General features: G+C 43.5%; 1 protein-coding gene across 1 annotated transcript in view; it reads left to right on the top strand.

Moving 5' to 3' along the window:
* LOC139911788 (uncharacterized) overlaps window positions 1-14,916 on the top strand; it is a 52,387-nt gene that overhangs the window by 12,696 nt on the left and 24,775 nt on the right. Inside the window, exon 4 of the mRNA XM_078289813.1 lies at window positions 1,075-1,242. Coding sequence (XP_078145939.1) covers window positions 1,075-1,242 — 168 coding nt within the window. The remainder of the gene's footprint in view (window positions 1-1,074; window positions 1,243-14,916) is intronic.

Genomic DNA, 14,916 nt, shown 5'->3' with positions numbered 1-14,916 from the left:
TGTGGGCTCCCTCATTAGAAGAGTATCACTGAGGTTCAGTGAGCCTGGTCCCAGTGAGAATACCCTGTTTTTACAAGTAAGCAGGTCAAGGCCCACTGAGCAGTGACATCCCCTGTTTCCACTTTCTACCATCTATTGCATTATTCTTTATCTTGAAAATAATTCAAAACCCATAAAGCAGCAGAAAACCCCCAATAAATAATAAAAATAATATATATATTATATATAACAATAAATAAGAAAATGTCTACTTTTGCAGAATGACAACCTCAGTGTCAATTTCAACAGCTGTCCCCTCTAAGTCTGAGTAAAAAAATAAGACAAAGAAGACAAAAAATACTAAATTGGAGTAACAAAAGTTTTAAATGTATAGATTTTTATGTATTTTTAAAGAAGGTATACATTCCAACCCCTTTCAGTATTTGTATAATTGTATTAGTTAATACAGAGAAGGTGGATACAAAAAGAGGCATGCAAACCGTGGACAATATATTCATATTTTACAAAGGATCCTTTTGAAAAGAGCAATTTCTTTACTTTTACCTTAAAATTTATATCCCCCATCTCAATTTTTTGAGTGTCGATGATGTGTGTGAAGGCTGGCACCATTATAGAACCACTCTGCCTTATCTTACTAAAAGTGTGTGCTTTTATGTGTGTGTGAGTAGGGGATTGTGTGTTAAATGTGCGAACGACTCCGCGACTCCCCCCCCCCCCCCCCCCCCCCCTCTCACAGAAACTCCACCCGCAGTAGGGACTGGTCAGCAGATAGTAACTTGAAAACACACTCACTCCCCACTGTGGGCCGATCAATACGTCAGTCCCTTTCCTTTAACAGCGGAGGAGAGAAGCAGATAGACAGCCGGAGCGTCCTGTCTGGGTCAGACGCAGGATAATACATGTGATCCTCTTAGAGAGGGAACAAGAGGAAGAGAGAGACGGGGATAGAGAGAGAGAGAGAGAGAGAGAGAGAGAGCTGACAAGTTACCTGCTCAAGAGCGAAGACGAAGCCCCCCCAGTAGAGAAGTGCTAACATGGGCTTTGATTCCTTCTGCACCATGACTCCTTCTGCAGGTCTGAAGGCCCCGGCGGTCACCGGCCACGCCGCAGCCAAGACGGCGGTCACCAATCAGACGGCAGCCAAGGCGGCCAACCAGGGCCCGGCCAAGCAGCCGTCCCACTATCCTCTGCAAAGGAGCGGCTCCGCGAGACTCAACCGCCCCAACACCGCGGCCACCACAGGTAAGGAAGGGTGTTGTGTGTGTTTATGCGTCCGTCTCTGCTTGTGTACTCATGTGTGTTTGCGAGGAAAGGATGTTTGCGTGTAACAAAGCTGCAGGTGTCTCAGTCAAGCCCATGTTATTAGATTCTTGGCAACAGCCGCCATGGCAGTCATCCAGTGTTTTCGCAGCAACTTGATCGGCCCGTGTTGACGAATATGCGCGTGTGCATGTGAGCAGCGTTGACGGAGAAGCTCCCGAAACACGCAACCGGTTTTCATCAGGTTTTCAGAAGCCACTTTGGCAGAACAACAACTTTGTTTCGTGCCAAATGACGATGATTTTGCTCAAAGCTGTAAAGATGTCGCCGACACACCTCTGCCTTCCATTCATTTGGCATTAGCAGTCAGAGAAGCATGCGTTCTAGTTTGACCCGCTAGGCTCCTGCCAACAACAGTCACTCTGTATAGTTACTAACAGGCTTTGTAGCTTTATTCTGCCTTCTGTATGCTAGAACTATCAGTTGGTAGTCCGGCTATTTTAGTGATGTGAGGTCAGTGCCTTGATCATTAACCACACTGGTGGATGCTGAATGTTCTGCTTGAGGGATGGCAAGGGTAAACACACACATGCGCGTACACACACACACACACACGCACGTTTGGCATGACTGATTCAGGCTCATGCCCTGGAAGGCTAAACATACAGATAGTTATCATCCCTCTGCAGTCTGTCTGTAATTACTGTACTGCCCATGACACACACACACACGCTAATTATGTTATTTGAATTTAAAGTAGAACCACATTTGCATCTCATTGATAAATACTCGGGTTGGTTTTAATCTTTTAGCGCTGTTTAGATTTTTGAGACGAGTCCTTTGTCGACTAGTAGGAATAACCCAGCAAGCATTTGACGGCAACGTGTGATATCATGGCAAAAAAATACATAAAAATTCATATTAAAATGGCTTTGGAAACTGTTTTGAACTGATATCAGAAAGATATTTAGGTCCTGATTTCACAAAGCAATGCAGGTAGCAGCTATAGACGACTGCAGACATCGTTTCAACTTTGATTGTGGTTTTGTATTTACATGGTTTTCAACATTGGTGCAGGTATTCAACATGTTCGCTGAGAAGCATCACACAGCTGTCGACTTTCTGTCTTGAAAGCATCCGCATTTGTCCATGTAAAAATGCAAAGCTGATTTTGCGTGGTGCGTAAAGATCAGCCGGCCTCCAAACCTCCGGAAAGAGTTTAAAGCTCTTGTGAAGCCCAAGTTTAAAGCCCATGTGTGTCCCTACATATTGTCATTATTATTCCCCTATACAAAAAACGACTGGTCACCTCATCCTGAGATGGCTCTACTCTATCTCCAGTCTGGTGGTTTGGTCCATGCAGGCCCTGTGAAGCCCGGGCCTGTGGTCGCAGCCTCCCCCCCGCATGCGGTGGCTCTGGTCTGGGCCCGGGCGCCTGGCTGCCTCCCCTCTGCGGCCGGCCCTGGAAGTCTCTCCGGGGCCTGTGGGGAGCCGCCAGTCACAGACATGCTGTCACCCCCATGATGGCTTAACCACCACACACACACACACACACACGCACGCGCACACACACACACACACACACAGTGCAGACGCACCGGCAACTTACACTTTACGAGCCACACACATGCGTTTGATTCATACACGCTCGCAAAGAGCATGTTCAAATGCAAAGCGTACAATCTCTCTCTTTCGCTCTCTCTCTCTCTCCCTCTCTCTCTCTCTCTCTCTCTCTCTCTCTCTCCCTCTCTCACAGCCCTCAGGCGACAGTGGTTAGCAGTGCGGGCTCTTAAAGCACTCGGTGTCTTTCTTTAGCTCTTTCTCTCTCTATTCAACATGGACTTTATTGATTTTGACACACACACACACACACACACACACACACTCGCTGGGCTCTGGTTTTATTGTCTAAAAGCCGTCTAGGGCTCTCTGGGGACTATTTATATGTCATGGCTGAGTTGTAATTTTTGAAGGCTAATCTGAAGTTGTACAGTCATATATTTCTCTCGTGTTGCATTTACTGTACAGCGCAAGCGTTGTACAAATTAAAGCTGTACTGTGTAAATGTACCTGGCAAATTAAGTTTATTTTGATTCTGATCCTGACATGCACAGAATTTGTCTACTGCTGACTGGATTGAGTCAGCAGTAGAGTGGTCATGATATAGCTCTAGTTAAATGTTTTTTAGGAATATTATTATTGGATATCTTTTATTTAGTGACTGAAAAGTGAATAAAATCACAACAAAAGCACTAAAAAAGTTAACCTTTCACCTCAGTTATAATCATTTTCAAGAAAGATGGTTACTGCATATTTTTTGACCAAAACACAATTATTTTACATGTCTATAGCATTAAGAAAAAAGCCCGCAGTTCCCTCCCTGTGTTTGGAATATGGCCGAGTATGAATATGAGCTGTTGCTGTGCTGGAGGACAGCAGAGGAACCTCTTCTCAAGTGTTTCTCTAGTGCTCCTCATACTGTATCAAGAGGCTACTTAGCCTTTCACTAAGAGCAGGCTTCCTCTCAGAAAGAGGAATGCAACTCTTTTAATTTGTCTCCTTCATAACGTCTACCGAACAATTCCTGACTCTCCTTGGTATTTCACTGACTGGGGGAATTAAGGGAATTGTACACAGCCAAGTTTTTGAAGCATTCCGAATGTTACTTGTGCAGATGTGCGTTTTAAAAACACATTCGCCTTATCAAATATATCCAGTTCACAGATGTAGATATCATATGAACTTGATAATGTCAGATTTTAGGAAGGGTGAAGGTGGATGGCCGTCTCTTTCAGTACAGACTAAAAGATTAAAGCATCCTCTATACTGACTGTAGATATAAGGGAAAAGACAACTGTTTCCCTGTTACTCCATCATTCCATGTGCTAAACTTGACCAAACAGCCAAACAGCACGTGTGTGTGTGTGTGTGTGTGTGTGTAAAACAAAGGCATCTTTTCACCAGGCTTCTCAGTCTTGGGTGAATAGCCTAAACATGGCACCTGCCACTGAGAGATAAACAGACATGGAGTGAATGTGTGTGTGTGTGAGTGTGTGAGAGAGAGAGAGAGAGAGAAAGAGAGACGCCCCTCCCACCTCCAAGGCTTCTACAGTATGTCTCCTTTATCTCTGTCTTTCCATCACATCTAACCTTGACATGAATCATCTGCAGGTTCTCTCTCTCTCTCTCTCCCTCTCTCTCTCTCCCTCTCTATTGTGAATGCAGGGAGAGAGAGAGAGGACGAGAGACTGAGAAAATAAATGGCACGACGAAAGGAGTGAGGGAGGGAGGGAGCGAATGAACGGCCGGGAGAGACGGGAGATTAGTCAAATCCCACCCACTCCCCCTCCCCCTCCTCCTCCTCTCTCCCTTGCAGCATCCCTCCCTCTGTGTGTGTGTGTGTGTGTGTGTGTGTGTGTGTGTGTATACAGGGTTCACAGAGCAACAGAAAAACCAATGAGAGAGAGAGAGAGAGAGAGAGAGTGCATAGATGTTTGCCTTTGTCCAACCACCAACTGTGTGTGTGTTTGTGTATTTGAGAGCTACGTTTTCTCCGACAACACACACACACACACACACACACACACACACACACAACACACACACACCTCCACGGTGTGCGTCAATGGAACGGATTGGTGTGTGTGTGTAACAGCAAAGGCGGACTACTAATCATCACCAGCTTTGAGGATTTTCTCTCCTCCCTCCTCCCTCGCTCGTTTTCTCTCTCTCTCACACACGCGCACTACCTCTCTCTCTTTCTCTCGTTTTGTCCCCCGTTCTCTCTCTCTCTCCATCTTCTATCGCTCGATGCTTCACTACTACCTGAGCAGCTCGGGACAACAGTGAAAGAGGCAGCTCTTTTTGGCGCCATTTTCTCTTCTTCTTCTTCCATTGGCTGGACTACAGAAACGTTTTTCATTTTGTTTTTTTTTTGTGTTTTTTTTGTTGGTTTGTGGTGGGGACTCGACACACTCCTCTACACACTCATTTCCTGCTACAGCCTTGTATCTGAAGGGCAGCTGCCGGCGTGGCGGACCCTCCTCTTATTTTTCCTCTTTGTTTTTTAATTCTCGAGTCAGAGAATTTTTTTTTAATTCAAATTCCTGTTTTCTTCTTTTTTCCCCTGATCAAATTACATCGCTTTCTTTAAGGATGGGAGGCAGCAACATTCTATGATTTTTTTGTTTTTGTTTTTCCTCTGGACTTTTTCCCCAATTTCTGGACTTAAAGAGGAGCAACATTTTTACTCTACAGAGAGTAACTACCGCACATCTCATCCTACACTTCCATACTTTTAATATTTTGGGAGAACGAAATAACCGGACAGTAGAAAGGCTAAAAACTGGAAAAACCAGTGGAGAAAGTCTTGGAGTCTTGGACTGGCATGGTGTTGTACAGAATCTATTGGAGACGGTAATATAATAATAAAAAATAAAAAAACATTTCTCAAAGTTGGAGACGACAGTAGACCGGTCGGACAGCCATTATTGGGAATTGGGACCACAAGAGAAAACCCAGCTCAATATCTCCAACAAACCAGGACTATTTGAGACCAGAGAAACCATTGGAAGTGACCAGAGGAGCGAGAGCATCTTCTACGCAGAAAGACTAGGAACACCGGAATAAAAACCAAAAAGTCTTAAAACCAGGCGAAGTCGTATCACAAGAAGAGCGTCGGCGCTAGCGGCAAACGAGCAGAGAGGATGTTATGGTCGCCCAGACTGTCGCTGTCCAACTTCCACGTGAAGCTGACGGCCAAAGGACTCTTCCGGAACCTCCAGCTGCTGTCGGGATGCAGGAAGAACACAGTGGTTTTCCACGCAGGTCTGGAGACGCCGCTGTCCCCATCCATCCATCCATCCATCCATCCACCCATCCACCCACTCATCCCTCAACAAGAGTATAACGCAAACGGGTTGAACATGTGACGTTCCACGCACGTCCATCCAACCTTTCCTCATTAGCTGCTTTAGAATGTGAAAAGAAAGCTGCAGTCCTTCTTTCTCATCCTATCCATCCATCCATCCATTTCCCCATCACCTTTCTCCTTGCCATCTACTTTTAGAGTGCGGGACGATCATCTCACGCAGGCCTGAAACTGATACCCAACACCTCTTTTCATCCACCACAGATACACATGGCGGGGTGGGGTCTAAGCAGGATGTACCGTACAGTGCGCAACCACGCCCCAACAAAGGGGGATATTCTCATTTCACTCATAGCTCTAAGACTCTGAGACTAACCACAGTTTTCTAGATTGCTGACGATGTCACGTTGGCTTCTTCGACTCGATTTAGCTGTCCGCATTATGAACACTAAGAATAGATGATTTCTAATTGCTACCTGTCGTAAAGAAAGGCCGGTAGCGTCACCAGTAGGCCAGCTGTGCCACACCAGAACCCAGCTGTGCCATGTGTATCCGTTGCCCCTGTAGGCCTGTGTTGTGTTAGTGCTGTTAGCTCTTTACCCTAATCTGATATACATTTTTATGGCCCAATTCCAATCCACTGTAACCACAATGGGTGAAGTTGCCCTTGAATACTGTTGGGGATCAGCTTTCTTTTTTAAAACCTTCATTTTTCGTAGCGGAATGGCAAATCTGACTCCAGACCAGCCTCAAAGGCCACTTCACCCTCTCAGAATTTCCTCCTCCTTCTCCTCCTGTTTTCCCCACATGGCGTTGGCAGCCATTGTTGCCTCTCCCTCTCCTCCACGGCGGGGGCTTTCAGTATTGTGCACGCAGGCTACCACAGCCGCCATGGATGTATAGGGATACAATAGGGCCGTCAGTCTTTTCTCACCGGGACTCTGTGTACGTACGTGTGTGTGTGTGTGTGTGTGTGTGTGTGTGTGTGTCAGCACGAGTGGTTCAGTAGTGGCATGATGAATAGCCGGTGCTGCGGGCTCCTTTTAGCCGTGATACCCGTGCCTAGAGGGGCAGCGATCACGTGACACACACACACACACACACCAGAAATAGCCAAGGACGCATCTGGCTTTTACTTAGTCAACCATTAAAAGCATTCTCTCTATTTCTGGAGGGTTCGCGTCTTCTGAGTAGCGTGGCAGAGGATCCATGCTCACTGTTAATGGCGTTTCCCCTCTTATAGAACTGCTTTTTTGCGGCATCACAGCTTTTGTTGGGTATTATATAGCTTCATGTGACAGGACAACTGGGTGAGACAGAAGGGACATCATGCAAACAAGTTGATGGCCCCATTCTGAGCAACTGGAGATGTGAGGATGTGGTACACGCCTAAGCCTTCCAAGCCACCAACACTCAATATTATCATCGCTTTTATTGCCACTTGGTCCCAGCTGAACACAAAACAAGGCCGTGAATCGGAGCTGGATATCCGACTAAATCAGTAAAGCCACTTTAGTCTGTTTTTATCAGTGGGCGTGATATGTTGGCGGCCAAAAACACAAACCGAATCCATTGCCGGGCCTTTCTTTGATCATCAGAGAAGTTTGTTCAACACAGTACAGAATATACACATGCGGGATGTATGTATGAAACTGACTGAAGCAGGAGCAGTTCTCAAATTCAGAGCTGAAATAATCCAGCAAGGGCGCCAGGGAGGTGAACGTTTACGCAGTTTGTTCTGTTTACAAGGAGCAGAGATTCTATAAAGGCAGATTTGCCCAGTTCAGGATCCACACGTGGATTTGTATTTGTGCATTTGCCAGTATCATTAAGCTTCCTGTGTAGCGTTCATTTCTTTCATGTTCCTCGGCTAAATTACTCACTAATTCCCTCATCATCTCTGACAAATCGCCTTGATCCTTTCAGCCTCTTTGGTGGCGAATTGTCTGCACGTCTTGCCACGTTCTCTGGCAAACCTTCGTGAGCCGTCTCCTTCGTCGAATTGCTCTACACAATCTTTCTTGTTCTTTGGCGAACGCTCCCCCTTGCGATGATGCGTTCCTCCGGGAGTCGTAGTGTTTATTTTCCTCCGGCCTATCTGAGCCCCGGCCGCACGTGTCTGGCTGCAGCATGCTCTCTCTCGCCGGAGCTCCACAGACCCACTTCCCCGCTGCCGACTGCCCAGAAATGTAGGTTAGGGCAAGCTTTAGTCACCACATGTGCGTGTCTACACATGCAGGGAATAGACACACACACACACACAGACACACACACACTGCCTAACGGTTCAGCTGAGGATGTCCAATCCCGCGAACGTTAATCTGATGTAGAGGTTGCCGTTTTTTTTCCGAACGCGGGGCCGGCGAGGGCTTTAGAGGTCACATCTGTTGGCATGCGGGCTGGAATATTCTCTCCCAATGTTAATCAAGCTAAGCAGAGCTCTAGATTTGGGCTGCGGTGTTCTCTAATATTTCTAAAACTAGGTAGAGATGTTCTGTCCATGTAAATCTGTAGAGATCTGGGACAGGTGTCTTTTTGTCCACATCTGTATGCATCTGATCTAGAAACCTTATGATAGGGGGTAACAGTCTTTTCACTCAATGTCTACTTCTGAGGCTGAAAAATGAATTATCTGTGTATTAATAATGAAAGCAATTGGTTAACTTCTTTGTTAATGAGTAGTAGGATTTCATTTTCATACTGGGAATTTCAGTTTGAGTCCTTTTCTACTCTGCGTTTTGGTTTTGAATCTTAAACATGCTTTAGTTTTTCTTTGCTACCGAACTGGTTTGGTTTACATACATGACGATGATGACGATGATGATGATAACACATCCACCAGAAGAATGGAAAGTGTTTCCAGAATTGATTAGTAGTAGGAAAATTGTTATTGTTCTTTGTTTTCTGCTACTATTGGTCATATTTCATGATGTTAGAAGACCAAAAAAACCAATGCAATATGCAAAAATGCACTTGGGCACCTCATACATGGTAGGGACATTTCAGGTATGACAATTCTGGGAGGAATATTTAACATTTAACATTTCAGAACACGATCATGCCAAGCCTACGTCATTATTTATTCAACAAATGTGTTTCCATGGCTATTTATCGCATAATTTGCATAAAAGTACTTGGATGGAAACCCGGCTGTTGTTACTAAGACCACAGACTGTCAGTTAACTCATCTGTCTGTCTCTCTCTCAGTGCAGAGTCTCCATAGAGTAGTGAGGTTTTCTGGTTTCTGCTAAACATCTTTTTGTGAAACTGAAAATCACAGTGAAAAGTAGTGAAAGCATTCAGTTAACTCTTCTGTCTGTCATCATGCTGGGTGAGATGAGTGACAGCTGGAAAATATAATCAGTCCCAGGTTGTTGCTAGGTAACCAGATGGCCTAGTTTTCATGTAAACGGGTCACATAGTGGACACGCACACTCGCGCTTGTCCACACTGACATGCTCTCTGCACGCTTGTTTCTATGGCAACATTCATGTGAAAGCTGAATCTCCAGGGTAGAGACGGTAACAATCTCTGACTTGCTGCTGACAGCTGATCATGAACAAACTCTTAGGATGTTTTCAATTCTGAAGTCAGTTTCCTTTGTGACTCATTGCATTTACGCATTGGTTCAGTTATGTTCCACGAGGCAAAATTTCAAGCCAGCAGAAGCCGCATGGCAGCAGTCATTTCCTTCAATGTTCAGAAATTTGGCACGGGAAAGGACTTTCTTCTCTAAAACTCATCCTTAACCCATAATTCACATAACGTACCTCCCTCTCAACAAAGCCTCTGTCCGCTTGGTCTGGTCTGGACCTGGGTTCGACTTCTGTGTCGCCATTTGTCCAAATTAAATGAACCGAGGTGTGAAAATGCATTTAGAGGCTTATCTCACCCTGCCTTTCATGACACCCTCATGGTGAGATCCAGCATTTTAAAACTCCGCTGGCACACAGTTACCTGTTACTAAGCAACTAGCAAAATCTCTGCTAGATTTTAGGGAACGTGTGAAGTTTTTAACTCTGTCACAACATTGCCTTGTGAACATTGTGTTGATGAACAGTCTGAATGTCTGAAAGTCTGAAAACATTAACAAAACGTTATTAAATACTACTGCAAGTAACTATTAACTAAAAACTGAATGTTGGGAATAGTGTCAGTTTTGTTAATGTGCCATCTTCTATACTGCTATTGAAACAAATTCATACATAAACTTAAATGCTTATGTGTGTAACCAGAATAGTCAGCAGTAGTAGCAGTAGAATTTAGGAAAAAAGAATGTGAAATTTGTGCAGTATTTAAGAAAATCAATATATGCAATACATAACCGATGACAGAAATATGATAATATGAAGAAATATGATCAATGACAATACAGGAAAATGACTAGGACCCACACACACATAACACAAGCTGGTCACTCTTAATATAACGTCTTCCCTGTTGGTCCTGCGTCCGCTGGCACACACGTATGTAGGGTTGAGAAGTGATTAACAACTTCTAATGGGATTACATTAATCTCATTACAATAATAGTAACCCTATTTCATTGTAAGTAATGAAAGCACAGTTATGCAACGCCTCCTGGTTAGCTTCACTTTCTGCAAAGTAATGGAAAAGTGGCTAAATGTAATCAGATTATTTTGGAGTATTCCGTCTGATTATTGTAAAACTGTGTTCAGCAGCCTGTTATTATTATGATTCTGACTCCAGCACTGATAAAACTCCAACCCAACATACTAGTTCAACACACCAAATCTGTCTAATCTAACATTTTGGAATAATCCAGCTGGAATCTCGCTCTTCATCTCTTTCGGATTAGATTCTATTTTCCATTTGAGTAATCTGAATACACCAGATTAACGAGATAACACCCCAAACTGTAGTTTGGGGTGTTAGTGTGTGTGTGTGTGTGTGTGTGTGTGTGTGTGGCGAGCTGTTCCTGTTCTTCCTGCTTCGCGAGGCTGGCACACTTCCACTGCTGGTATTTTGTCCCGCAAACACACTCATACACATACAGAGTAATCCAGTGCTAATCTGTCTCTGAATTGGTGGGGTTTAACATGGCGGTACAGTAAACACACTCGTTCTTACTGTCTCTCCGCTGACTCTGTTGACGAAGGGGAATTTGTGTGAGTCTGTGTCAGTGAGGCAGCTCATTAAAGGTGGACCAACATTTGTTAATCTAATTAGGCCTTGATGTCGCCGTCAGAGCCAGGTTCTTTGCTGTGGCAGGTTCACCTTGTGATCTGTTAATGATTTGAGATGATTTCATCCTATTAATTGTAGACTGGTTGTTATCTTCCAAAAATAAAGTACTTGGTCCATCTTTACCTTGAAGGAGTTAAATACACCAAGTTTTTGGGAGATTGGAGATTGACTTGGAGGTACATAAAGCTCTACAGTGAAGTAAGGGAGAAAAAATGTGAACGCAATCAATCGCCATGGTGGCAAAAACTGGGAAAATAAAGCCCAGGTTGAAAATAACCTAATAGAGATATTATCCTTTAGCAGGTAAAGCAACCAATGGGCCAAAAAGACAAAAACTCGGTGTATTCAAATTGGCCAATTCAGATGTCCGGGGAAGGAGTTTGCTCACTGGATCCAAGTCAAACTCTGCTTTTCCACTTGCACTCAAAGCCCCTCCCCTCCACTACCCGGCCCTCCTGTCCTCCACCCACCCGCCCAACATGTAAACCAGTCCCCCAACCCTTACTGGTTCGAGTCGCTCATGCTCTCATGTAGAATGGATGGAGCGGGTATTCCTGTTGAGTGCTCATGCGGTTGGTACACATAAGATGGCTGACATGATAGTGAATGCTCTGATTGTTGATACGCTGTGTGACTATGGACAAAACAGAATTTAACCTACATTCCAATAGCTGTGGCATTCTCTCCTCCTGAGTTCACATGAATGTCACATGCATGATATGGAAAAACTCATATTGAGATTATTTATTTAGAGATGATTTATTTAGTTAAAATTTTAACTTCTACAATTTTAACCTTGGCTAAAAGCACATATTCAGTGATCTAATAACTGAAACCATTTCGGCTATTTTCAGAAGTTTATTTACTGTAACTGGCTAGAAGCACCCAACTGCTGAAAAATGCAGCTGTCACATGACACGAGTGTCACAGTGTAACATGAACACATTTGACTCTGTGAAGAGAGTCTGTGTACAGTATCAGTCTAACGAGGTCAAATCAAATTTCTATTTCAGTTCAAATAATCACACAGCTCTACTTTAACGCTCGTTCCCACGACCATGTGGTCAAAACGTTACGGCGGCCATCTTACTGTACGTGTACTTTCTATCCATTCTACTTCTATGGATTGATGTGTTGAAGTCCACTGCATGCTAACGGTGTGGTTTCTCCCTCAGTCTGGGCCCAGCAGCTCTGTCTGACTGCATGGCAGACTCCAGGTACAAACACCCAAAACAGTCCTGACTGCCAGCTTGTCCCTTTCTGTATCGCCATCCAGCTGTAACAGTGCAGTCGCATGTCACACCAGCAATGCAGTAAGATGTCACATATATATAATGCAGTAGGTCCCTCCCACTGCTGCAACACCCTTGATGCTGCAGCCAATAATGTATTCACATCTGATCTTAGTAGTTGCCAGTGGTCAGAATGTGTGGTGGTAGTGTTACAGCTATAATACTAGCTCTAAATATATAAATGTAATACATGATGTAAATAATGTTTCAATGGCTCTTTCACTCTTAATCTCCCCTCCACTGCAGAAAGTTAGATAAGGCCACAATCTCTCTCTCTCTCTCTCTCTCTTGCTCTCTCTCTCTTTCTCTCTCTTTCTCTCTCTCTCTCTCTCGCTCTCTCTCTCTTGCTCTCTCTCTCGCACACACACACACACACACACACGCACCTACCTAGGTAGATAGGATCTGATGTTATCTGCATACACCTGGCCCACACCTCTGTTGGGGTTCCGCTCCGACATTTCCTTTCTTTATGATAAAGACATAGAAAATTACTCTGTGTGTGTGTGTGTGTGTGTGTGTGTGTGTGTGTGTGTGTGTGTGGAGAGGATGTTTGTGTTTTGTCTCCCTGGTGTTTTTTAAAAAGATTAAGCTATCTGGTGGTTGCCCGCAGGCTTGTGTGTGTGTGTGTGTGTGTCAGCCTGCGTAAACCCAGGATCAAAAAACCCAGTATTGCCTTGTTCTTTCTTTCTGCGTCAGCCATGCATGGACACATCCGGGCCCTAAATGAACATGGAAGCATAGCTGTGTGTGCGTGTGTGTGTGTGTGCAGTCGGTCGTTTTTTATACTGTAATTAGGAGAGGAGACTCAGTGACAGGCTTGTAATTAACTCCGTGTCTCACAGACACACACACTAGCTCAGTATAATCAGTTTGTCATCCATGCATCCTGCATTTCCTCCACAATGCGCCAGTATCCGAAACTGGTCTGAGGTCTGTTTTTACTCTGGATCCTCTCATGACAAGCATCAGTATGTTTAAAACAGCTGTAGGTGTACAAGATTTAGGTCCTAGCCTGAAAATATCTCTAGCTGTGTTTCCATCCAACTGTCAAGCAAATTTTATACAAAATTTTGAAATGTCGCAAAAACATTAAATGTGAATTAGGGGAAATTCCACAGCTGGGTTGAAGAGAATAAATAAGCTCCTTGAATGTAAAAAAAACAAAAAAAAAACATCCAAGAGAAAATTTAAGGAGTCTTTCAACAATTGATTAGTATTCATTGTTCTTTAGTGTCAGCTAAAAGACAAAAAAACATATACATGGGAGAGACAGCAGATATGACGAGGGTGTGGTGGACAGATATTTTACAGACATTTCAAAAAGTTTAAATGCATTTTTGAACTCATTATTTACTCATTATTTATTCAACAAATGTGCTTCCCAATTCATTGCATAATTTTGAAATGAAAGAACCGCTGCAACTGAGCGTCAAAACCTTTTTTGCGATATTGAAGAAATTTTACTGTACTTTGCCCTTTCCATTCAGCCTCTCTGATTCGATACATCACAATTCATTATAAAAAACAGATTTGGATGGAAATCCAGCCGGCCTAGAGAAATACTGACGTCATTGAATGCAACATGGTTCTACTGAGTGACACACTGATTAGCGGAGAAGGTTGTCTCAGCCTGTGAGCCTTGTACGCTACATCAAAGAGGTGTGTGTGTCAGTGTCATACATTATACTCCCTCAGAGCTGTGACTCATTAGAGAAAACACACACACACACACACACACACACATATATACATATATATATATATATATATACATACACACAGTCGAACAAAGAAACAGAGAGAGAGGGAGGGAGGAAATTATTCTAATCCTGTTTGATGAATTAGACTTTTTCTTAGAGAGTAATGATGTCGTTTTGGAGCGACCTTAGGTCAATTTCAGACATGCAGTAAGACCAGTAACACCCAATTATCCATTGAATTCTATTTATCACTGTACATCCTAGTAACACTCACTACAACAACATTGGGCATCGATCAAGAAATACTGTAAGAAATATGTTGGCTATGCTCATTTAAAAAAACATTTCAGCAGAAAATGAGACTACAAATACAATAAATTTGTTTTTACCCTCTATTATGATGGGTTTTTTTATCTTGCTGTGCCTGCTTGTCTTTATTGGTTTTTATTTGGAGTATGTTTGCTTTTATTCATTTTCCACATTTTCCACATATTGAATTAATGATGAATAAATTCTCTTCTGCTAATATTGCTGTTGAATATGTTAATAAATAAATACAGTATGTATATATGTCAACAGATCCG

Source organism: Centroberyx gerrardi, chromosome 3 (assembly GCF_048128805.1).
Source record: "Centroberyx gerrardi isolate f3 chromosome 3, fCenGer3.hap1.cur.20231027, whole genome shotgun sequence".
NCBI lineage: Eukaryota > Metazoa > Chordata > Actinopteri > Beryciformes > Berycidae > Centroberyx > Centroberyx gerrardi.
The sequence above is the reverse complement of the archived record's forward strand: the minus strand, read 5'-3'. Positions and strand labels throughout refer to the sequence as shown.